A 24,760-nucleotide genomic window follows, 5' to 3' on the forward strand; every position below is an offset into this window, starting at 1 on the left:
ACGACAAAAATCTTTATAAGACAGTTCTAAGACAAAATCTTTATGTAAAAGTGGATGTGACAGAAGATATGCTCGTAAAAGAGCCAGTTTCAGACAGACAGATTGTGAACGGTCTTGGGCATCTCACTCCCATGGAGTCTTCTTCCCCAAGAATGCACATAGTTCTGGTGTACTCAAAATACGTTATAAGCTTTTTGTAAAAGCTAATTAAGCAAAAGAATGTTTGCATCTGTTCCCTCGTCTTATTAACAATAAAATAGCTAATAGTCTCAATTTTCTCTGGATCAGGCGGAATTAATGCTCAAAAACCTATTCAGAACCTCGTTATGCAGTTCCCAAGTCTTCTCTGCAATCAGCACATCGTCATTGTAGGTGATTAACCACTTTCTGAGATCTACGGGAATAATGTTAAAACCCGTGATAAATATAGCTGCACTGAAGAGTCAGCTGCGGTATTAATAGTGAGAGTCATAACATAAGAACACTCCCAGTTTTCGACACGAAGGATGCAACTCAGTCTGCCAGTAGTTTCTCGCAAGTCAGTAAAGGACAGGACCAACTAAGATTTTTTTTTCATTTAATGTGGATGATCTATCAGATTCTGGTTCAAAAAATGGTTCAAATGGTTCTGAGCACTATGGGACTTAACTGCTGTGGTCATCAGTCCCCTAGAACTTAGAACTACTGAAACCTAACTAACCTAAGGACATCACACACATCCATGCCCGAGGCAGGATTCGAACCTGCGACCGTAGCGGTCACGCGGTTCCAGACTGTAGCGCCTAGAACCGCACGGCCACTCCGGCCGGCAATCAGATTCTGGTACAATGATTGTATTAATTTATCAGGAATCCAACAGCAACTGAATACAATATCCCTTTCAGGACATCAGTAACAATGGATTATTACAATGATTCACAGCACTTTCAGTCACCCATTGCTGCAACGTTTCTCAATTTCAGCCTTACCTCTTTCTTCATAAACGACTTTTCGAGTGAGGAAACGGTGATTGGACTTTTGTAACTTTTCTTTATTAGTTGAGACGATCACTTTTTTATGCAAGAATCATAACCGGTTTCAGACGCAACAAAAGGTGATAAAAGCTTGTATTAAAAGCTTGAAGCAAGTGAAAAGATCTATGCTACGTCCAGCTAATTAAAATGCTATTAAAACAGGTCTACTTATGAGATAAGGAAAGTATTATCAAAATACATGTGGATGATATTTAAGACCAGCATTTAAGGACAAATGTACACGTATTGACAAACTGAAGGTTTTAGGGAAAATCAGGGAATTACATAGGTACAACAAACTGTACCTCTCTTTCCTTATACTCTGCGCTAGATGTGTGTGTCATTTATCAGATGATCTTAATTTTTCAAAACCAAAAAGTAGGAGGATTATTACAACAATATTTCAATTAGTTACAAAATAGGACAAAAAACAGATTACAGGTCGCTAAATCAACAAAACAATATTTAAGACAAAGTAAGGTTTTTGTAATAGAAGAAACAAAAGAGTAGTCTTGATGGTGCAAATTTCCGATGGCTGGCGCTGTACTTTTGGCAGCTAGATGTTTGCGACATTGCTCATAAGCTTAGAAGCGACGACACAGCAAGTACGGGTTTATGCTGCAACTCACAGGCTCTCCTCTTCAGCACAAAAGTGTACGGGCCGACCTCGTCTGTTGACTGACAGAGACCGCCGACAGTTGAGGAGGGTCGGAATGAGTAATAGGCAGACATCTACCCAGACCATCACACAGGAATTCCAAACTGCATCAGGATCCACTGCAATTACTATACCAGTTAGCCGGGAGATGAGAAAACTAGGATTTCATGATCGAGCGGCTGCTCATAAGCCACACATTAAGCCGGAAAATGCCAAACGACCCCTCGCTTGGTGTAAGGAGCGTAAACATTGGACGACTGAACAGTGGAAAAACGCTGTGTGGAGTGACGAAACGCGGTTCACATTGTGGCGATCCGATAGCAGGGTGTGGGTATGGCGAATGCCCGATGAGCGTAATCTACGTGCGTGTGTACTGCCTACAGTAAAATTTGGATGCAGTGCTGTTATGGTGTGGTCATGTTATTCATGGAGGGGGCTTGCAATCCTTGTTGTTTTGCGTAGTACTATCACAGCACAAGCCTACATTGATGTTTGAAGCACCTTCTCTCTTCCCGTTGCTGAACAGCAATTCGGGGATGACGATTGCATCTTTCAACACGATCAAGCACATATTCATAAAGCACGGCCTGTGGCAGAGTGGTTACGGGACAATAACATCCCTGTAATGGACTGGCCTGCACAGAGTCCTGACCTGAATCCTATAGAACACCTTTGGGATGTTCTGGAACGTCGACTCCGCGCCAGGCCTCACCGACCGACATCGATATCTCTCTTCAGTGCAGCACTCCGAGAAGAATGGGCTGCGAATCTTCAAGAAACCTTCCAGCACCTGATTGAACGTATACCTGCGAGAGTGGAAGCTGTCATCAGGGCTAAGGGTGGGCCAACACCATACTGAATTGCAGAATTACCGATGGAGGGTGCCACGAAATTGTAAGTCATTTTCAGCCAGGTGTCCGGATACTTTTCAACACATAGTGTATGTAGGTGCATATGTGCCGTACATGCCATGCTTCTATATTTTCCGGGTTTACCATTGCTCTTATTGGGTAAGACTGAGTCGACTAAATTCTTGGTAAGCGATCCATCCCTCCATTTGCTCAGAATAGTTTGAGGAGAGCACTGAAAACAGCAGTCAGTACTGTTGCACTGATATTTAAAATTAGCTGCCTCAGAATACGAACCTAATATGATAAGTAGTGAGTCATCTCGTTTAGTCTTTACGGAAGAATTACGGTGGCGTTTCAGCGTAACAGAATGATAACTTTTTAAAGGTACAACAGAAACAGAGCAGAACTGCGTCACAGGTTTCCTAAAATTTACCTGTCTTTGTTGAATTATTCGTTCTGCTCCTGGCCTTTATCCCTCGTCTTCACAGGGTCGGCATATTATCTTATGAATTTGGATATTACTGGTAGTGGGTATCCCGATGCTCTTTCTTCACCACCAATTTCCACACGCCACGCTTCCCCCTGCCACCCATCATCAGGCTCCCTCCACACGCACATTGTGACGGAATTTGTGTACACTTATTTGTGTTTAGTGTTATTCTATGTGAAACTGCACGTTTTCTAAATGTTTGTGAATCGTACAACAGAGGCGAGGCCTGGATACATTAAGGCTGGCCGGCACACCGTCTCTCATCGTTAAGCTGTGACGTGCGCGAAAGCGAGCAAAATTGCGAAAGCATTTTTAGTGTTTCTTCATTTACTACGTGATGCTGAAATTAAAATTCCTGAATATTACGTTCCAATTCCACTTCTAGGTGTGATAAAAATGATAATTAACAAAAGTATGCACGGGACCACGCCCCTGTTTTGTTCTGTGTTTCCTGATGTTTTTTATTTCTGCGTTGTACTCTTCCGCTTTTATGGAGTACAATGTGAGGAATATTTTGGTGTTTAGCAAATCCAGAACTTCTACTAAGGTGTGTGCATAGAAAAATGAAAATCCTAATGATAGTTACAACACTTTGGTAGGGAACCTATGCCCAAAGACAACATTTGTTTTCATAACTGCTTATGAAGTTGCAGCGTATGATGGTTTAGTTTTTAACTGTGCAAATTTTGGCACTCTACGGACTCTACAGAGGCTAGGATTTGGTCGAGGAGCTTCCACACTGTCGATATTGAAGGAAATCGATAACAGGAGGATTGATGCAGTCAACATTATTGTTGCTCAATTTGAAAGACAAATTAATCTAAGAGGACAAGCAAAGAAAAGACTGCTTGCGGACAAGGGAAGGCCTAATACAAACACTGTCAAATCCTTGATTCAGGTTTCCCGTAATTTATATTTTCGCAATTTTATGTACCTTTTCCTCACAAATGACTGACATTATAGCGCTTAAATGTGCCACGCAATTAATAAGTACTATAGTGAAACATTCTGTGGAAGGAATTTTCATTTAGAAAAACATTAAGGCATTTATGTAAGAGAAAAGCATTAAGGTTTGGTACTTTTTTCACATACGAAGATACCAATATTCGGTTAAACAGATATATGTAATAAGGTATTTCAAACTTTGGGCAAAAATAGATTAATTTCGTTCTGACAGATTTTTCCAGACAGAACATTTGTACTCACCTTGTTGAAAAAATTTCAGTCGTTTATAATTAAAAGCCGACAACTTCAATAAGCAGGAAAACGTATGTGTATATCCATATAACATTCCTTAACAACTGTGACTAATTTAGTAACTTTGCCTTGATAACTTTAGACTTTTTGAAAGTATTGCAACGTCCATTCGGAATCGATCTGGAGTCGCCACGTCGCCTCGAGTCCCAGAAACGGCGTGATAATGCGCGCGGCTGCTCAGGTGTGTCCTCCTCGTTGTATTGGTGAAAATCGAACATAACTATAAACATCCAAGCCCATTTCGTCCCAGTATTTCTATGATAACTGAGCTGATTTTCGTGCTTTAATGTATTCACAGACATATAAACTTTAAATAAAGATACAAGTCTAGACGGCCTCCTAGTTCAGATTTACCGTTGTCTCTCTAAAGGCAAATGCCGAGATTGCATCTTCGAAACGCCAAGGTCGTATTAATTCCTCACCCGTCTCTGATGTGAGCTTGTGCTTCGTTTGTAATGATATTGCCGTCGACGGGATGTTAATCCCTAGTCTTGCTTCCTCATAATTAAAGAATAAGTGAAACTTTACATAAAATGATTTTTATTTCATTTTTATTTATTTTAGTTCAGTACTGAATAAGTGACATCACAGCCTTCATTACAGTGTCAAGTACGATTGTGCAATGGGTTCACTAACAACAGTGATGTAATAGTATGGCGACAGGTTTCAGTGACCAACAAGGGAGCATCAAACTGCTTAGTGTTTATGTATGATAAGCTACGTGTATTCCATATATTTATGGTGCTCTATTCCTGGTGGCAAGCAGCGTGTGTGCTGCTGTGGAGATTTTCTGCTGTCGAGACGTCAGCGGCCGGCGAAGTTCTTCAGCACCGCGTAGTAGGAGTAGCCCGCATTCAGCAGCTGCAACAATTCAGTCAAACCAAGACGCAGCTGTAACCATACAGTAGAAATATACACCGAAGCACCAAAGAAACTGGTATAGGCATGCGTATTCAAATAAAGAGATATGTAAACAGGCAGAATATGGCGCTGCAGTCGGCTATGCCTACATAAAACAAGTGTCTGGCGCAGTTGTTAGATCGGCTACTGCTGCTACCATGGCAGGTTATCAGGTTTTAAGTGAGTTTGAACGTGGTGTTATAGGCGGCGCACGAGCGATGGGACACAGTATCTCCGAGGTAGCGATGAAGTGGGGTTTTCCCGTACGACCATTTCACGAGTGTCCCGTGAATATCAGGAATTCGATAAAACATCAAATCTCCGACATCGCTGCGGCCGGAAAAAGATCCTCCAAGAACGGGACCGACGACGACTGAAGAGAATCGTTCAACTTGACAAAAGTGCAACCCTTCCGCAAACTGCCGCAGATTTCAATTCTGGGCCGTCAACGAGTGTCAGCGCGTGAACCATTCAACGAAACATCGATATGGTCTTTCGGAGCCGAAGGCCCACTCGTTTACCCTTGATGGTTGCACGACACATAGCTTTACGCCCCATGTGGGCCCGTCAACTGCGACACTGGACTGTTTGATGACTGGAAACATGTTGCCTGGTCGGACGAGTCTAGTTTCAAATTGCATCGAGCAGATGGACGTGTGCGGGTATGGAGACGACCTCATGAATCCTTGGACCCTGCGTGTCGGCAGGGGACCGTTCAAGCTGGTGCAGGCTCTATAATGAGGGCGTGTTCAGTTGGAGTGATGTGGGACGGCTGCTACGTCTAGATATGACTGACACATGCCACGCACGTAAGAATCATGTCGGATCACCCGCATACGTTCATGTCCACTGTGCATTCCGACGGACTTGGGCAATTCCAGCATTGCTACAGAGTATGTCCAGGAACACTCTTCTGAGTTTCAACACTTCCATTAGTTACCAAACTCCCCAGACATGAACAGTAGTAAGCATATCTGAGATGCCTTACAACGTACTGGTCAGAAGAGATCTCTACCCCCTCGTACTCTTATGGGTTTATGGACAGGCCTGCAGGACTCATGGTGTCAGTTCCCTCCTACGCTACTTCAGATATTAGTCGACTCCATGCCACGTCGTGTTGCGGCACTTCTCCGTGCTCGCGGGGGCGCTACGCGATATTAGTGTACCAGTTCAAATGGCTCTGAGCACTGTGGGACTTAACTTCTGAGGTCATCAGTTCCCTAGAACTTAGAACTACTTAAACCTAACTAACCTAAGGACATCACACACATCCATGCCCAAGGCAGGATTCGAACCTGCGACCGTAGAGGTCACGCGGTATCAGACTGAAGCGCCTAGAACCGCTCGGCCACACCGGCCGGGTGTACCAGTTCCTTTGTCTCTTCAGTGTATATCTGGTGTATACAGCGAAATGCGCATGTCACCAATACAGACTGGGACTGTCACGCACTTCAGTATACATCAAAAGTACGAGGGATGGAACTTAAATAGTGGCAACTATTTATTCACAACCGATAAAAAAGAGTTACATGTTTGCACCTGTTACTGTCCTTCAAAATAGTCACCAGCGTTGTGTAGAACCCGTTGCCAGAGATGTGGAAGTATACCGTTAGCAGAGCCTGTTCTGTTGATGGTGCGAATGGAGTAGTCTAAAATTATTCGTGTACGACTGTGATGGTGTTATCCTAAGGCAATACGTTCCTCCACGGCAGACCGCCAATGCACAGTATTACTGTTCGTTTTTGGAGCATCACCTGCGACCAGCTCTGCGGAAGAAGTGGCGACACTTTCTGCGCAGCCCACCCATTATTTTGCACGACAATGCGCGGGCGATTACAGCGCAGTCTGTGGCTGCTCTGTCCGGTCGAAGGGACTGGGAAATACTGTACCATCCACCATACTCCACGGACTTAAGTCCTTGTGACTTTGATTTGATTCTGAAGATGAAGAAACCACTCGTAGCTTTCGATTCAGAACTGTTCCAGAGATTCGACAGGCAGTAGACCGCTCCATTCGCACCGTCAACAGAACAGGCTCTGCTAACGGTATACTGCGCCTTCCTCATCGCTGGCAACGGGTTCTACACAATGCTAGTGACTACTTTGAAGAACAGTAACAGGTGCAAACATGTAACTCTTCTGCAACGGTTGTGAATAAAGAGTTGCCACTATTTAAGTTCCAACCCTCGTATTTGGACTCCCCTATGTGATGCGGAATTGACTACTAAATGTCACGAGAGGTGGACCCGCCCGTATAAATGGAGGCGGGGAGTATCGTCATGTCAAGAGAGAAGCAGTAATAGCAGATTGGGACGGTCAGGAGAATTCAGTGGCTTACAAAGGGAAGTATTCATTGGATGTCGCGTGGGTAGTAACCGCATCGTGGACGTTAAAACCCTTCTAAAGGACCTCAGGTTGACTATTGTTAGTGTGATTTTGAAGGGGAGTCGCGAAAGAATAATAACAGCTAAAGAAGGACGAGGCAAACCTCAAATACAGATGAAAAGGGCTAGTTGAGTTTTGCGGAGGGTGGTTGTAAAGAGTCGCATGAAATCAGTGGAAGCAACCAGTCCGAGTTCCAGAGTCCGTCAGTGCAGATAGCACAGTGAAGCTGCGCAGGTATTAAAAAGAAATGTGGTATATTGGTCGAGCTGCTTCTCATGAGCCATAAGTTTCTGTAGTCTATGCTGAGTGACGCGTGTTGTGGTGTAAGAATGACGCCACTGGATAGTGCCTGAATGGAAACGGAGGGATTTGACGTGGTGAAGTACAGCTTATTGAGAGGTTTCGGTTTGATGAATGTCTGAAGACGTTACTTGCCATGGTGTGTAGTGCCATGAGTGAAGTACAATGAAGGGTGTACTATGGTATAAGATGGTTTGTCATGGTTAGGATGCGGGCCCCTTACTTCACCCAAGAGAACGCTAATGCGTAAGGATATGGACATATTTCATGGCATCATATACCGCTTACGGCATGTGAACAGATTGAGGTTGACAACTGTATCAACATGACAATGCAGCGTCACATAGAGCACTGTCTGTGAGTCAGTAGTTTGTACACAATAACATTACTGAACTGGACAGGGCTGCACAGAGTGGCAAATCTGAAACCAGTGGAATACCTTCGGAATGAGTTAGACCGTCGACTTCGCTCCAGACTCTAGCATCTCACGTCACTGCATTCTATGGTTTCGGCTTTTGAGGAAGAATGGGCTGCCGTTTTTCAACAGACATTCAGATGCCTCACTGAAAGCCAACATAAAGGCAAAGGGTGGACACACCCCGTATTAATGCCCTCTAATAGGTGTCCGGATGTTTTTTATCAGATTTTTTAAAATAAAAGAACAGCGATCGACAGACATAAAAATAAGCTTATTTTGTTAAAGAAGGATCGCATGTAACTGCCTTGTGATGAATATTTCCAGTTTTGATTATACAGTTTATAATGCCATTCGTTTACATTTGGACTAAAAGTTGAACTTAAATTTACACTCATTTGCCTTTTTTTCATACGAGGTGCGACAATAAAGTAATGAGACTGATTTTCTTTGCAAGATGTGGCACCCTGCAGGCTTGCGTAGGCACAATATCTTTGACCTTTGTCTATAAGCTGCTTCTAGTCCAAGTGGCACATCGATGCAACTGCTCAGTCGTGAGTTGTGCTGTAATAAGTTAACACATGTTTGTGTCTCTCGTCACAGAAATGGAACCGCGTAATATTGCGCAACAGTATGCCATTTCTTTTTGCGTTAAATTGAGTGAAAACGCGACGACAACTTACAGTAAGCTTCAGAAGGCTTTTGGAGAGGAGGTTATGTTAAGAGCTCAGGTTTTTCGTTGGCATAAAATGTTTACTGAATGCAGAACGAATGTTGAAGATGAAAACCACAGTGGAGGACCATCAACATCACTGACAGATGTCAACTTGGCCAGGGTGCGTGAACTCATACGATCTGATCGAAGATTATCCGTGAAAATGATTGCAGAAGAACTGAACATCAATCGAGAAACGGTTCGTCTAATAATAACTGAAAATCTTGGTATGAGAAAGATTTGTGCAAGAATGGTCCCCAAAAATCTCACACCACAACAGCAAGAAACACGGAAAAATGTGACAGCCGATCTGTTAGATCAAACGGAAATCAATCCAGACTTGTTGAGCCATGTTATCACTGGTGATGAAAGTTGTTTTTTTCAGTACGATCCAGAGACAAAACGCCAAAGTTCGCAGTAGTGCTCAAAGGGATCACCCAGACCCAAAAAAGTCAGAATGAAATGCACGCTTGTGTAATTCTTTGATTCCCAGGGAATTGTTCATAAAGAGTGGGTGCCTCCTGGACAAAAAGTTAACCAACACTACTACAAAGAAATTTTAGAAAGACTTCGAAAAAAAGAGTTTTTGTGTCCGTGCCAACATTGCTGATAATTGGATTCTGCATCACGATGATGCGCCATCCCATACTGCTCTGTCAGCACAGCAATTTTTAACCTCAAAACAAAGTTCATTACTACCACAATCAGCTTATTCACCAGATATCGCTCTGTGCGACTTTTTTCTATTTCCAAGAGTCAAAACAGCGGTCAAGGGGCACCATTTTCAAACAACACAAGATGTCCAAAAAGAACGAGGGTCTTGGAGGATATTACAGAAGATGAGTTCCAGAAATGTTACCATTAATGGCAGAAGCACTGGAAAAAGTGTGTGAAATCAGAAGGGAACTACTTTGAAGGAGACAACACTAAAGTTGACTAAAACGGTAAGCAACATTTTTTTCCCATCAGTCTCATTACTTTATTGTCGCACATCGTATTTATTTATCAGTAACAGCGATGACATTGTAATTCTGTCAGAGACAGCAAAGGACTTGGAAGAGCATTTGAACGGAATGGACAGTGTCTTGAAAGGAGGATATAAGATGAACATAAAAAATAGCAAAACGAGGATAATGGAATGTAGTCGAATTAAGTCGGGTGATGCTGAGGGAATTAGATTAGGAAATGAGACACTTAAAGTAGTAAAGGAGTTTTGCTATTTGGGGAGCAAAATAACTGATGATGGTCAAAGTAGAGTGGATATAAAATGTAGACTGGCAATGGCAAGGAAAGCGTTTCTGAAGAAGAGAAATTTGTTAACATCGAGTATAGATTTAAGTGTCAGGAAGTCGTTTCTGAAAGTATTTGTATGGAGTGTAGCCATGTATGGAAGTGAAACATGGATGATAAATACTTTGGACAAGAAGAGAATAGAAGCTTTCGAAATGTGGTGCTACAGAAGAATGCTGAAGATTAGATGGGTAGATCACATAACTAATGCGGAGGTGTTGAACAGAATTGGGGAGAAGAGGAGTTTGTGGCACAACTTGACAAGAAGAAGGAACCGGTTGGTAGGACATGTTCTGAGGCATCAAGGGATCACAAACTTAGCATTGGAGGGCAGCGTGGAGGGTAAAAATCGTAGAGGGGGACCAAGGCATGAATACACTAAGCAGATTCAGAAGGATGTAGGTTGCAGTAAATACTGGGAGATGAAGAAGCTTACACAGGATAGAGTAGCACGGAGGGCTGCATCAAACCAGTCTCAGGACTGAAGACAACAACAACAACAACAACAACAGCGATGGTTAACAGCTGTTGCAAATCGAAGTACGCCAAAGAGGTTTCTTATTACAAACGTCTAATTTGTTGTACTTGTTGTAGTAATGAAGTAATACACTCCTGGAAATCGAAAAAAGAACACATTGACACCGGTGTGTCAGACCCAACATACTTGCTCCGGACACTGCGAGAGGGCTGTACAAGCAATGATCACACGCACGGCACAGCGGACACACCAGGAACCGCGGTGTTGGCTGTCGAATGGCGCTAGCTGCACAGCATTTGTGCACCGCCGCCGTCAGTGTCAGCCAGTTTGCCGTGGCATACGGAGCTCCATCGCAATCTTTTAACACTGGTAGCATGCCGCGACAGCGTGGACGTGAACCGTATGTGCAGTTGACGGACTTTGAGCGAGGGCGTATAGTGGGCATGCGGGAGGCCGGGTGGACGTACCGCCGAATTGCTCAACACGTGGGGCGTGAGGTCTCCACAGTACATCGATGTTGTCGCCAGTGGTCGGCGGAAGGTGCACGTGCCCGTCGACCTGGGACCGGACCGCAGCGACGCACGGATGCACGCCAAGACCGTAGGATCCTACGCAGTGCCGTAGGGGACCGCACCGCCACTTGCCAGCAAATTAGGGACACTGTTGCTCCTGGGGTATCGGCGAGGACCATTCGCAACCGTCTCCATGAAGCTGGGCTACGGTCCCGCACACCGTTAGGCCGTCTTCCGCTCACGCCCCAACATCGTGCAGCCCGCCTCCAGTGGTGTCGCGACAGGCGTGAATGGAGGGACGAATGGAGACGTGTCATCTTCAGCGATGAGAGTCGCTTCTGCCTTGGTGCCAATGATGGTCGTATGCGTGTTTGGCGCCGTGCAGGTGAGCGCCACAATCAGGACTGCATACGACCGAGGCACACAGGGCCAACACCCGGCATCATGGTGTGGGGAGCGATCTCCTACACTGGCCGTACACCACTGGTGATCGTCGAGGGGACACTGAATAGTGCACGGTACATCCAAACCGTCATCGAACCCATCGTTCTAACATTCCTAAACCGGCAAGGGAACTTGCTGTTCCAACAGGACAATGCACGTCCGCATGTATCCCGTGCCACCCAACGTGCTCCAGAAGGTGTAAGTCAACTACCCTGGCCAGCAAGATCTCCGGATCTGTCCCCCATTGAGCATGTTTGGGACTGGATGAAGCGTCGTCTCACGTGGTCTGCACGTCCAGCACGAACGCTGGTCCAACTGAGGCGCCAGGTGGAAATGACATGGCAAGCCGTTCCACAGGACTACATCCAGCATCTCTACGATCGTCTCCATGGGAGAATAGCAGCCTGCATTGCTGCGAAAGGTGGATATACACTGCACTAGTGCCGACATTGTGCATGCTCTGTTGCCTGTGTCTATGTGCCTGTGGTTCTGTCAGTGTGATCATGTGATGTATCTGACCCCAGGAATGTGTCAATAAAGTTTCCCCTTCCTGGGACAATGAATTGACGGTGTTCTTATTTCAATTTCCAGGAGTGTACATGAAACCGATCCAAGTGACACCTTATGGCTTTATTTGCGAATCTCTGAGCAATAACGGAAATAAGCCTCACCTATCAAGACAAGAAAATCATATAGAAAGTGAACATAAGAGATACACAGAACTGTACAAACTAAAAGTGAGGGTGAAAGCGCTTCTCCACGCATACATAGGCGCGAGTCGGTGGTAGACGGCGCGGCGGAGACCGTGCCGCGTGTACACTTCCTAAGGCAGCCTCTGGTGACCGGCTAGCTCTGATACAGTTCGTTTAATTAACCCTTTGTGCGTCACATTTAGAAAAAAACTGGGGAAAATTTTTTTTTATGAATATTTACTGTATATGTTGCACATATGCCATATCCATTGCAAAAGTTTGTTTGAAGCTATTGGTTAATAAATAAAATAATGATTCCAAATGGCATCATTAGAAATTACATAATAATTACTCAAAAAAATGCATACATAACTGTATTGTAAACTTACCGTATTTCTTTCCCTTGCCCTTGAGGAACTACGTAAAGTTGGTTCCATAACCAAGAATTTCAGTATACGCAGAATAAAGCTAACCACAACAGTTATTGTTCACTCACAAATGCAGTAGCGACAACTCATGACACTTCTCTGTTCTGCACTTCAAACAAACGGCGAGTCATGAAAGCAAACGCCACTGTGATCTGTTGGCCAAACTTGGAACTACGTGAAGCGATGCCAAACGGTATCACTGAAGCATTGGGAAGCTCAAAAAAGCCAGGAATACGTAATTATGCCATTTGGAATAGCAGACGCATAAAGGGTTAAGTACGAGTTCACATACGTGCGGCGACAGACGCAGTAGCAACAGCATACAGCAGCTGACATACCAGTAAGAGGTATACAAGTGTTGAAACGATTTCGAGACAGAGAATAATACAGGGTTGATATCATTGGCCTCATTTGTGTAGCTGTGTAGCGATATATTTAAATAAATATAAGTCTGGCAGTGCGGGACTGCCCTGCTTGTCTGTGTGCTGAATATATGTACATTTACAGCAGTTTTCACTTGTAGATAATAGCTGAGTTGGTGAAAAACACAAAATGCCGTCTGGGGGGGGGGGGGGGAGAAATTCACGCAGTCACAAATTTTTGTGCAGTGATGGCTGAGGTGGTAAGGGGGAGGTCACGAGTCATGAGTCGTTTGTGTCTGGGTGGTTGGGGGAAGGGGGGGATATTAGTCATTAGTGAGTCGTGTAAAGGTTTTTCTTGAATATTTCGAAAACCTCATGTTCTAGAGAATACTTCGCAGTACAAACGTGAAATACATTAAATGTCCTACAAAAAAGGTCGTATTTATCTTTCATCTAGGACTAATAGTATCCGTTTCGCAGGGTATGTAGGACTCGCAGATTATAAGTAATTGTGTCCCAACGGTATAAAATTGAAGTTATTGTTAAATGAAGTGGGTCAAGAACAAATATTAAATATGTGTGCCACTTCTCAGTGTAGTAGAACCGTATTAAGGGATAAATTGTGTTCTATGGGTTAAACAGGGTGGAAAAACGGGGGTGGAGGTTTGAGGTGTGAGGAAAGGTAGGTCAACGGATTATGGTCATGCACTTCCCTCTTCCATAGGTATGCGATATGAAGAGTTAGCAGACAATTCCCCATTCTCTCTTCAGCACAACGCCATAAAAAGCATGTACAGGGAATTTCACAGTTATACCGACCATTCCAGAGCTTTCCTCATGAACCACAGGCGAAGCGGCATGCAGACACGACAATGGGGAGATGTTTATTTTTTACAAAGTATGTTAACACTACTTTAAATACCGATACTAGTTGCTAATAATACAAACGTAAGAAAAGCCTCCGGAAAGATTCTACGTAAATCTATGCGCACAGTGCCACAGTGCTATTGGGGAAATTGATTCTTAATCGTAATTAACCTGTATGCCAGATGTAGCCTTCTTCTGGGAAAAGCGGCTTCCTCCACAGCATTTCATGTCCATTTCTCTTATGAGACAAAATAATTTCTCTGAGCTCCTGTTTATTTAGTAGAATTATTTTCAGTCTATTGAGTACTTATTTGCAGTTGTTAAATGAGCATTTATGTAATGTAAGTTCCTGTAAGCTATGTCTGATAAATACTTAATTTGTGATTGTGATGTTGTCAGTGACTTATATAATGTTGGTTGGAAAGGGATTGGATTGGTAAGTGTGATATCTTGCTGTTGTCGGTCGTTGAAAGCATATTGTAAAGCCATTTAACCATATTGTAGTCGCTTGGTAATGATTTAATGAATGACCAGGAAGTGCAGTTTGCTTACCATTAAATGTTACCGGTAGACTGTATAAATCCTCCCGATTCAGGAATTACCGGTACTTGTAGATTGGACTGCACTGACTTGAGACACATACCACACGTCCACAGTAATATTTTGCGAGGTGTATGCCAGTATTTCTGATGGAATAGGACTGGCAATGTTTGAATCTGGAAGAGTAACCTGCTTGACTTGTACTGAAATATCTGAAGTTCCATAACATTGAGGTGACCTACCTGTGCTACAGATGGAGCCAACGTAAGCCTGTGGGTATTTTCCGATTCTGGAAGAGCTGAGGCTGGGTTTCATGCATTTGATACCCTCAAGCAGCGAAAAGTATTCCAGCCATTGACAGCGAAGATAATGAAATCGACATTGTCGATAAATATAACAGTATGTTACATTTGGGTAGGCTCTTCTGTGTGATAGACAGTAGACAGCTCCAGCTGTTGAGCTTTCAACGTACTAGCACTTTTAACAACTACAAATAAATACTCACCTAACACATCTACATCTACATGGATACTCTACAAATCACATTTAAGTGCCTGGCAGAGGGTTCATCGAACCACCTTCACAATTCTCTGTTATTCCAATCTCGTATAGCAGGCGGAAAAAATGAACACCTATATATTTCCGTATGAGCTCTGATTTCCCTTATTTTATCGTGGTGATCGTTACTCCCTATGTAGGTCGGTGTCAACAAAATATTTTCGCATTCGGAAGTGAAAGTTGGTGATTGGAATTTCGTGAGAAGATTCCGTCGCAACGAAAAACGCCTTTCTTATAATGATTTCCAGCCCAAATCCTGTATCATTTCTGTGTGACCCTCTCCCACATTTCGTGATAATACAAAACGTGCTACCTTTCTTTGAACTTTTTCGATGTACTCCGTCAGTCCTATCTGGTAAGGATCCCACACAGCGCAGCAGTATTGTAAAAGAGGACGGACAAGCGTAGTGTAGGCAGTCTCCTTAGTAGGTCTGTTACATTTTCTAAGTGTCCTGCCAATAAAACGCAGTCTTTGGTTAGCCTTCCCCACAACATTTTCTGTGTGTTCCTTCCAATTTAAGTTGTTCGTAATTGTAATAGCTAGGTATTTAGTTGAATTTACGGCTGTTAGACTAAACTGATTTATCGTGTAACCCAAGTTTAACGAGTTCCTTTTAGCACTGAAAGTAGCTCCATTATGATAAACACAAGCTCAGTGAAATTATTTTGTCTACTCACACAAGAGAACAGGATGCGGTACGTTGAGGAGGTATAGTCTGACTGTAAACTGAAAAGCGAGCTGCACTCGTGGTGGCGGAAGCTGCCTTTCCCACAAGAATGCTACAGCGGATGACTAAGAATCCATTCCCCTCTAACGTTGTAGCATAGTGTGAAGAGTGCTACTGTAATATATATCTGTATTCAATTTACCATTAACTCACTTTGTGGAAAACAACCACCCCAGGCATGTCTGCTCTCTGCATCACCACTGATTCATAAGGCAAGCGGAAGGGCCGGTATAACTTTGTGTAACGTCCTGTAGTTCCTATGTGTGCGTAGTGCGGTAGAAAGAATGGGGAACTGACTATTCGCTCTTCATTTTACTGAGCTGTGAAGGAGGGAAGTGAATGACCACAATCTGGCGACATACCTTACCTCGTACTTCTGCCTTCCAACACCATCTTTCCAACCTGTCACATCCCCAGAACAAAATTTATACCTTCGTATGTTTCTATTGAAATTATATGTGGTACAATATTTCTACTATGTTATTTGTTATTGAACAACATACATTAATTTTATGCCATTAAAACACTATGTTAACTATCTATAGTTTTCTACCCCTTGCAACGTTGAAATTACCAGTCATAGAGAAAAAATGATACAAACTTTTTGTCCGAATTTTAATGTAGTTGAAGTTGGTACTGGGAAACATTTTCGCTAGAAGCCGCGGTTTTCGGGTTATTTAAGTAACACGTAAGAAAGTGACCTTGAGACACCGTCCCCACCCCCACCCCCGCCACCAACCCCACCATTACGCTCACACCCCGACGATCAAGAATTTTTTGTATTTTATTACTTACACTCGTCTCTAGCACTGTATAAAAATTTGCCGCTCAACGAATTTTTCCATAATTTTCCTTCGTTAACAAGACTGTGAGATTTATAATGTACAGCAACGTCATTACATCCTCATTATACAGACGTCCAATTAACTATGCTTATTTTAAAGTTGCCACACAATAATATTTGAATATCTATAAGAATAAGCGAAGAGTAAGCATATGGCACCAAAAAGTAAAACTGGAAATAAATCGTCCCTAAAATAATACAGCGCGATAATTTGCTATTTTGCCCAATTTCATAGGTCCAAATTTGATGTTCGTGGAAGTTTTCATTCTAGTCATTTTTTCCTCACGATGTATTACATTTATCATTGTTGTATATAGAAAAGAGACTGCACGTTTTTTACAGTGCACAGTTGTGATACTGAATAGAAACAGTAATGGCTATATAGTCAAGCAAGTAAAAAATTGAACGAAACATATCCGGTGAGATTTCCGTAGATTAGATTTGCGAAATATTATGTAAATTGAAGATGGAAGGGGAAAAACGATAGGAAAGGAACTACTGATGTCAGCTACATCGGAACTTTATGTGGAAGCAGCTACAACGAGTGAAAATACGTACCTCACAGGACTTCGTATCTGGAACCTCTTGCTCACTAGAGAGCTGCATTAACCAATGCGCCATCTGGACACAGTGTGTATTGCAACCGCTCAGATTATATCAGCACACCTCTAGGTCGACCCACATTCCCACCTAACGCCACCTACCCGAGAGAACTGACACCACTCATTGCATAACTGATTCACCTCGATGGATAATGATTCCAACACCTTCAGTGTGGATGCACAATAACGTCTGACTTCCTGCGGGAATCTCAGAGTAGCGAGCATGGAGGACACTAACGGAGACCGCAGACAGGTGGCGCTTGGTGGGAGTGCGGGTCGGGTGAGAGGCGTGCCGAGATAGTCCGCACAACTGCGATACCCGTGTGTCCGGGTGGCGCAGTGGTTAACACAACTGCCTAGCAGGCAGGATACCCTGGATGCAAACCATGGTCCAGCACACATTTTTATTCGGCGCTGCAGATTCCGCATACAGTCCCGTTGCATCTGACATCGACTGTTCCTTTCCTTTCTCCTCCCTCCACCTACAATTTACATAATGTTCACAGCTGCGGGTTTCGTGTGGTGTCTGTTCTTTCAGGCATGTCCAAAAGAACTGACACTGTACATTCGTATAATTTACGAAATACTTCACCCGGTAGATGAAGATTTCGCTTGAAGCAGCGCAACAAAATCTCGTATGTTTAATTGGAAAATACGACTGCTTACGAGAATATAGTAAACAAACTTCTTAACATTGTTACATTAAAGTTTAAAAATAAGGTTTTAACTATGTGAAGTATGTAATTTAATTATTGGAAATATAATGAAACAATATCAGAGAGCATTTGAGGTCAAAAGCAATAAACTTTTATGTAACATCAGGTACCTGATGTATGGCTGGATAAGGAAACTCTGTATCATTAGAGAAGCATAAAGAGTCAATGTAATACTTGAAGAGAACAGAAGTGTCGTAATATGTGGTGAGCAACCCAGAACATTTACATACTAATGTTCCCTCCAATCACCTCCTGACGAATTCCAATATCAGACATTTTGTGCTCCTTATACTAGTTTGATATTCCCGGATAAGAAAAAGAGGAAAATGTTACAAACAAGAAGTTCTGACGAACCATAGAGATACCACACGGCATTCATTGCGAGAAAATATTCAGCAAATGAAAAAGATGTTATAAGAAGAAGGTGAAAGTCAAAACAGACAGAACATCTGATCATAACACAACTTCAGACACAGAAGAAACTCAAACTCCAATCACTCAGGAAGTAATAGCTAACAAAATGACTACTTCAAAATAAATAAATGACGTGAAACTTTGGTACAAGGTATGCCAAATTTTGTGTTGAACAGAAGGGGCAAAAGCAAGATAAATGTATCTCAGAGTACCAAAATGAAAGAAAACGAGGAAAATTGTAAGTAGGCTGTTTAGGTTTTTATGTTGGTAACGTCACCTAGCGCTCTGTATGAAAATCACTGGCTGTGCTGTGTGCAGTCTGTGGCTGGTTGGCATTGTTGTAATATTCGCTATTGTAGTGTTGGGCAGTTAGTTGTGAACAGCGCATAGCGTTGCGCAGTTGGAGGTGAGCCGCCAGCAGTGTTGGATGTGGGGAGAGAGATGGCAGAATTTTAAGAGCGGACGATCTGGACGTGTGTCCGCCAGAAAGAGTAAATTTGTAAGACTGGATTTCATGAACTGATATATATTTATTATGACTTTTGAACACTATTAAGGTAAATACATTGTTTGTTATCTATCAAAATCTTTCATTTGCTAAATATACCTATCAGTAGTTAGTGCCTTCAGTAGTTAGAATCTTTTATTTAGCTGGCGGTATTGGCGCTCGCGGTGTTGCAGTAGTTCGAGTAACGAAGATTTTTGTGAGGTAAGTGATTCATGAAAGGTATACGTTATTGTCAGTAAGGGCCATTCTTTTGTAGGGATTGTTGAAAGTCAGATTGCGTTGCGCTAAAAATATTGTGTGTTAGTTTGAGCACAGTCATTTATAATTTTTCTAAGGGGATGTTTCAAAATTTATAGACGCATCATACGCATTACATAACCCAAATTACATAAAGTAAGCAATGGGGCCGACGACAAATCAATGTGTGTCACTAGTAGGTAGTTGGGGCATGAGCACAATTTTGATATCAGATTGATATGAAAATTAATTAAATTGATCAAGTAATCATCCCCCAACCATCCCAGACCCTCCGACCACGCCCACCCCCGCCCCCGACCACGCCCACCCACCGCAGATGACGACACGTTTTTCTCAGCCTGATCATGGGCCTCAGACCACCCCCCTTCCCCCAACCTACCCTATTGTGGGAATTTAGAATTTTGGCAGGAATTCCTTGGTCCAGGGGCTGTGCTGACGACCCACCCCAACACTCACCCAGGAATTGGCAGGAAATTAAAATTGGTGGTAGCCTTTTCTGCAACTCCTGGACGGAATGCCGAAGTGCAGCCTCCTAACACAATTATACCACCAGAGGCGCTTGGAACTGACAGGAAATTAAAAATGGCGGTGCCGTTTCCGGTACTCGAACCCTGATTCTACTGGATGGAAAGGCCAAGTGCACCCCCAACACATGAAAACTGTCCAGATGCAAGGAGAGGAAGGTTAGGTTAGCGTACTTTATTTATTTTGGTCGGGAAAATGAAGTAAAGATCAGTCCTAATTACGTAATTATTCATAAGGATTGGGCCTAATTACACAACTATATGCATAGCGCTACACAATGATGGACTAAAATCTCAATACAGCTCAAAAATTGACGATACCATACAACTGGGTTCGGAAAATATTTCGCAGTACCACTCGAAAGTAGTGACAAAGACGCACTCAGACTCTACCCTACACATACAAGCTGATGGGAAAAAGTCATTTTTGGCGTGAAATACGTTGAACTGATGAGATGCTGGTGTTAGAGAGGAGTTTGAAAAGTGTATTACCTGTAAGCGTACAGTATGTATCGTTGTTTGACATCAAGAGTTCGCTACAGACCCCTACTCATAAACCACCCTGCAGCCGAACTAACTGAACTGATGGAGAAAAATGCATCACAGTTCTAATTACACTTCGAAATTGTCGTGAAAAAACCAGCACTCATAATGAACGGGTAGTAATGCAACATACGTACTGGGGAAAACTGTCATCCTAAAAGACTGCAAAGGGGGCGGTAATTGAACGTGTGCTCTCTTCAACGTTGTATCACAAACTGCCGCAAATCGAAGCTCTCTTCCCTCCATTGCTCCGTCTCTCCATCCCTCCATCTACCTACGGGGAGGACACGGACTTTTTCAAACGACCAGCTGCGCCTCCGATCGCCTTGCGGCACATGCTGGCCACTGGCCGCCCTCTGCTGTTTTTCTGCCACCCCTCTGCGGCTGCGGGCCTCACCAGGCCGTCAGCTATCCTCCACAATACGGGGCATGCGTTGAGGCGACAGTCTAAACACCAAAGGGAAATTTAGTAGCACAACCTCACCCACGCGGAGAACGCTCGGGTGGCTTTTTCAAAAGTTGGCTGCTTGCAAAACAGGTTGCCCCTTCTGCCCAAAGCGACCACAGCATCATAGTGCAGTGCATTCAGTACAATGCACTCTGGTGAGAGCATGCAGCCAGGTGGTCTGCATTACAACAGAATGCGTGATAAATGACTGCGGGTTGTTTGTCTAAAGGGCCAGCCATGACCTCTTATGGAACTCCCAGCACGCTATTCCAAGCACTGAACTGTAACATCAACACCACTCCCATAGTAAAACAACTTTAAAAAAGGAAAACACATTCACCATGATAATAAATGTCTGCTTTCAATGTAACAGGCGAAGTCCATTTTCTTCTAGTTTTATGATCTAAATCGGTATAGTTTTTACGTTCGTCTGCAGGATACAATTCTCATCACATTTTACATTCAACAACAACAATCAATAATTCAAGAGACTGCTGCTGTTTTGTTCACTATGGCAGGTCATTGATGCTTTCTTAGAAAAAAGAGAACCATCTTCCTCTAAACTTACTCGTATATGCGTTAAAGGATGACAGAGAGTGGATGGAGTGATCGGTTGAGATGGAGTTGTAACGAAGTAGGATTTAATGATAGACTGATGATGTATTCTAGAGAGAGAGCGACATTTGACCATTTTTTTTCCATTCTTCTGTCGGGATGCAGGAGTTGTTTAACATAAACTGCATTCGACTCGCATACAGCTGCGTGTTCTGTGTGTGACTTGGAACACAGCCTACTTGCGATCCTTAACAGCAGACCATCCGGTCATCCGAGGATTCCATTCTGTTTCGACACATTCCTATAGACGAACGAAGATTTATGCGATGTACTCCATTCTCCTGCCGCATCTTGGGCGTACAGTCGAGTCTTCAGCTTCATAACTATGGTGATTCTAATTTAGCAACAGCTGTTTGTGAGGTACTACAATCCCCGTGTATAAATCTGCTTGGCAGATATCCAGTTTATAGAGCTAATGGCGTCATGATGTGTGATTTCACATGTCAAACACCATTGCTATACGTTTGTTTCTTTCTTTGTAGGAGGATTTCCTGGTTACTAATGATCATTTTATATAGGACTGATGCAAGCATAGCACAATTTCTGAACCATGACTGGATGTCAATAGTGGGAGCTATACACCTCTGGAAAGCTATATTGTACATATATCACGAGGAATCGATGTTTTAAGGAAGTAGTTTTTTCATTTTACAGTTTGTCACCATAGTTTATCGTGGAGAAACCTGCAAGAGGAGTGTATGTCATGCGTTGGTAATATATTTCTTACATTTGGATGGTAACAGCATTGCATTCCATGTGACTAATAGGTCGGATACCCCAATTCTAACGTTATAGCATGACTTAAGTGCAGAAACTTGTAGCCTTAGAGCCGGCCGAAGTGGCCGAGCGGTTCTAGGCGCTTCAGTCTGGAACCGCGCGACCGCTACGGTCGCAGGTTCGAATCCTGCCTTGGGCATGGATGTGTGTGATGTCCTTAGGTTAGTTAGGTTTAATTAGTTCTAAGTTCTAGGGGACTGATGACCACAGCAGTTAAATCCCATAGTGCTCAGAGCCATTTGAACCATTTGTAGCCTTAGAGGTGCATGTGTTTATTTCCTCTCTTACCAATACCTTCTTGGTAATGACCCCAGACACGAGAACAATACTTTAGAATTTATAGCACAGTTAATTTACATAAAATACTGCAAACTCCATCTGTCTGGACCTCCATCATACATAAAAACCTCCCGTTTCTTGTTTTAACCGTCTGTTACATCATCACAACAGATTCATATCTATTATACACAGGTAAGGGATGCTAACCTCCTCGATATTTGCGCATCTGAAGAAATCTTGTGCTCTTGGATGGGTGCAGGACACCAGTTACAGCTTGGTTCGCACTGTTCCTACACGAAATATGGAATGTAGTGGTCTACTTCTGGTCAGCTACAGGGGGCATTGGTCAAAGACAATGCGAGATCTTTCAGTCTCTAACTTTATTCTAAGAATGGGAGAATGCCCCGTGACTCCCATCCACACAGAGAAGGCTCATAAATTATGCACTATGACCAAAGTACTAGTCTGGTATACTTTGGTGTATATGTTCGAGAATTAACAATGAATGAATGTACTCCACAGTCATCTATTTACATTCGTAATGGTACTCACAATGTAGTGAAGGGGCTGTTTAGTAAATATTGATGCTAAAATTGATCGCACTATCAACTATGATGCTTGTTAATACAGTACATTGATGGTGTCTTTTCCATCCCAATCATCCACTAATACGCTGTTGATTACGACATACTGACATCGCTTGTTTGGGATGGAGAAAGAGTCTTGGTGGAGGGGGCAACACCTTCTGGGGATGGCTAACACCGAAACAGTGATCGCATGCATGGCAGCAATATGAGGAATCAATCAAACCTAACACAGCGCCATCGGCTATCCCGTCACTGTGAATGATGAATTTAAACGAAGAGGTCGTCAATCACCTTCGGACAGCACTTTGGAAATGCTCCACAATGCCTCAAAACTCTTCCAGTTTTCTTATGTTGTGACTGTCTTTCATTTCAATCACCCAGTGTGTGGGTGTGTTGTGAGATCAGTAGCACCAACATGATTTACACTGTGCGATGTCTAGTTTTCTGGGGGAGTCAATGGACCAAAAAGTGTTAATGTCAGTTTAGAACCTGACAACAGACGTTGAGGACGTGGTGAAAAAAAAGTATGGCAATTTGCAAAGTGTGTTTCAGCAGAAAAAGTGGTGTATCAAACAACGAAACAGGGCCCCTCTCCTGCGACTGATAATTTGTGGGAAATGGTCCTCGTAGAGTACAGACGACGAAACTTTACACCAGTTTGTGCAAGAGACGTCGATCACTGGCCACCTGCTCCAATGCATATTTAATAGGATCGCTGCATATGCCTGACGCCGGCATGCATACGGTATTTGTTTTCGATGTATCAGAAGAGAGAGATGTGGTAAAAATCTATCAGATGAACTTAGCGGAACTTTTATAGTGTGATGTTTCTCTGTTGGATGGTACAAAATAACGATGATAGGATGTTTGGGTGATAGACGTGAATGGACCCTGAGGGATGTGGGTCTGCTTCAGACTGTGGTATCTGTATGATGTTAGGTCTTCCTAATTTTCTCGATAAGAAACTCCACTGTAACTGTTCGTAGTGTCTTTCATACTATGTCATGTTGCAGGAGCAGGCTTCGTTTGCCGCCGACCTTACACATCGTGCCTGGTTGGCGGAGCTACAACAACATTTTCCTATTTCCAGAGAGTGGTCAAAACACGGTCTTATAGCATTAACTCAGCTCACTCTGTTTCTACACGAGCTGTAGAATGTGGTAGATATTGCTCTCTCCGACTTCTGGGTAAAATAGAAAAAATTGATCTCGCTATCAAGTATTACGATATGTTGTCCCATATCAATAGAGTCTTTCCCATCCTGACCATCCACTGAGTACACTGTTGATTATTGCAGAATTACTGACGGACACCACTCGTTTGAGATGGAGGGAGCCTTGGCAGAACACCAGATACATGCTACTTGTTGCTGTGGTGCATGAGATTAAATACAGAGGTCATCAAAGTCATACAGTTGTTTGGAAGCGTTCTTCATTGCTACAGACTTGTCCTATTTCCATATAGTGCGATGCCCTTCACATATTTCTTTGTTCAGCTTTCTGTGAGAGCCAAAGAATCGAAACCTGTTAATGTTGGCAGCTGAAATGGACCTCTAAGTCATGGTAGAAAAAACAAAGTGTATGGCGGTGTACACTGATTGGATGTGTTACAAAAGGAAAATGAATGTGTTAAACTGCGCATGAAGGAACAATACAGGACCCCTCTCGTGCGATTGATAGTCTGTTGGATATGGTCCTCCTACAGTACAGGTGATGAAACTTTACACTGGTCTGTGGAAGCGACCTCGCTCATGAGCCACCTGC

The 24,760-nt window shown here is 43.1% G+C and overlaps 1 protein-coding gene across 1 annotated transcript in view; it reads right to left on the minus strand.

Annotated features, from left to right (window-relative positions):
• Positions 1–5,073: 5,073 nt before the first annotated feature.
• The window catches only part of LOC126188644 (odorant receptor Or2-like), a 63,056-nt gene continuing 43,369 nt past the window's right edge, over positions 5,074–24,760 (minus strand). Inside the window, exon 5 of the mRNA XM_049930246.1 lies at positions 5,074–5,160. Within this exon, the coding sequence (XP_049786203.1) occupies positions 5,074–5,160 (87 nt within the window). The remainder of the gene's footprint in view (positions 5,161–24,760) is intronic.

Source organism: Schistocerca cancellata, chromosome 5 (genome assembly GCF_023864275.1).
Source record: "Schistocerca cancellata isolate TAMUIC-IGC-003103 chromosome 5, iqSchCanc2.1, whole genome shotgun sequence".
Classification (NCBI taxonomy): Eukaryota; Metazoa; Arthropoda; class Insecta; order Orthoptera; family Acrididae; genus Schistocerca; species Schistocerca cancellata.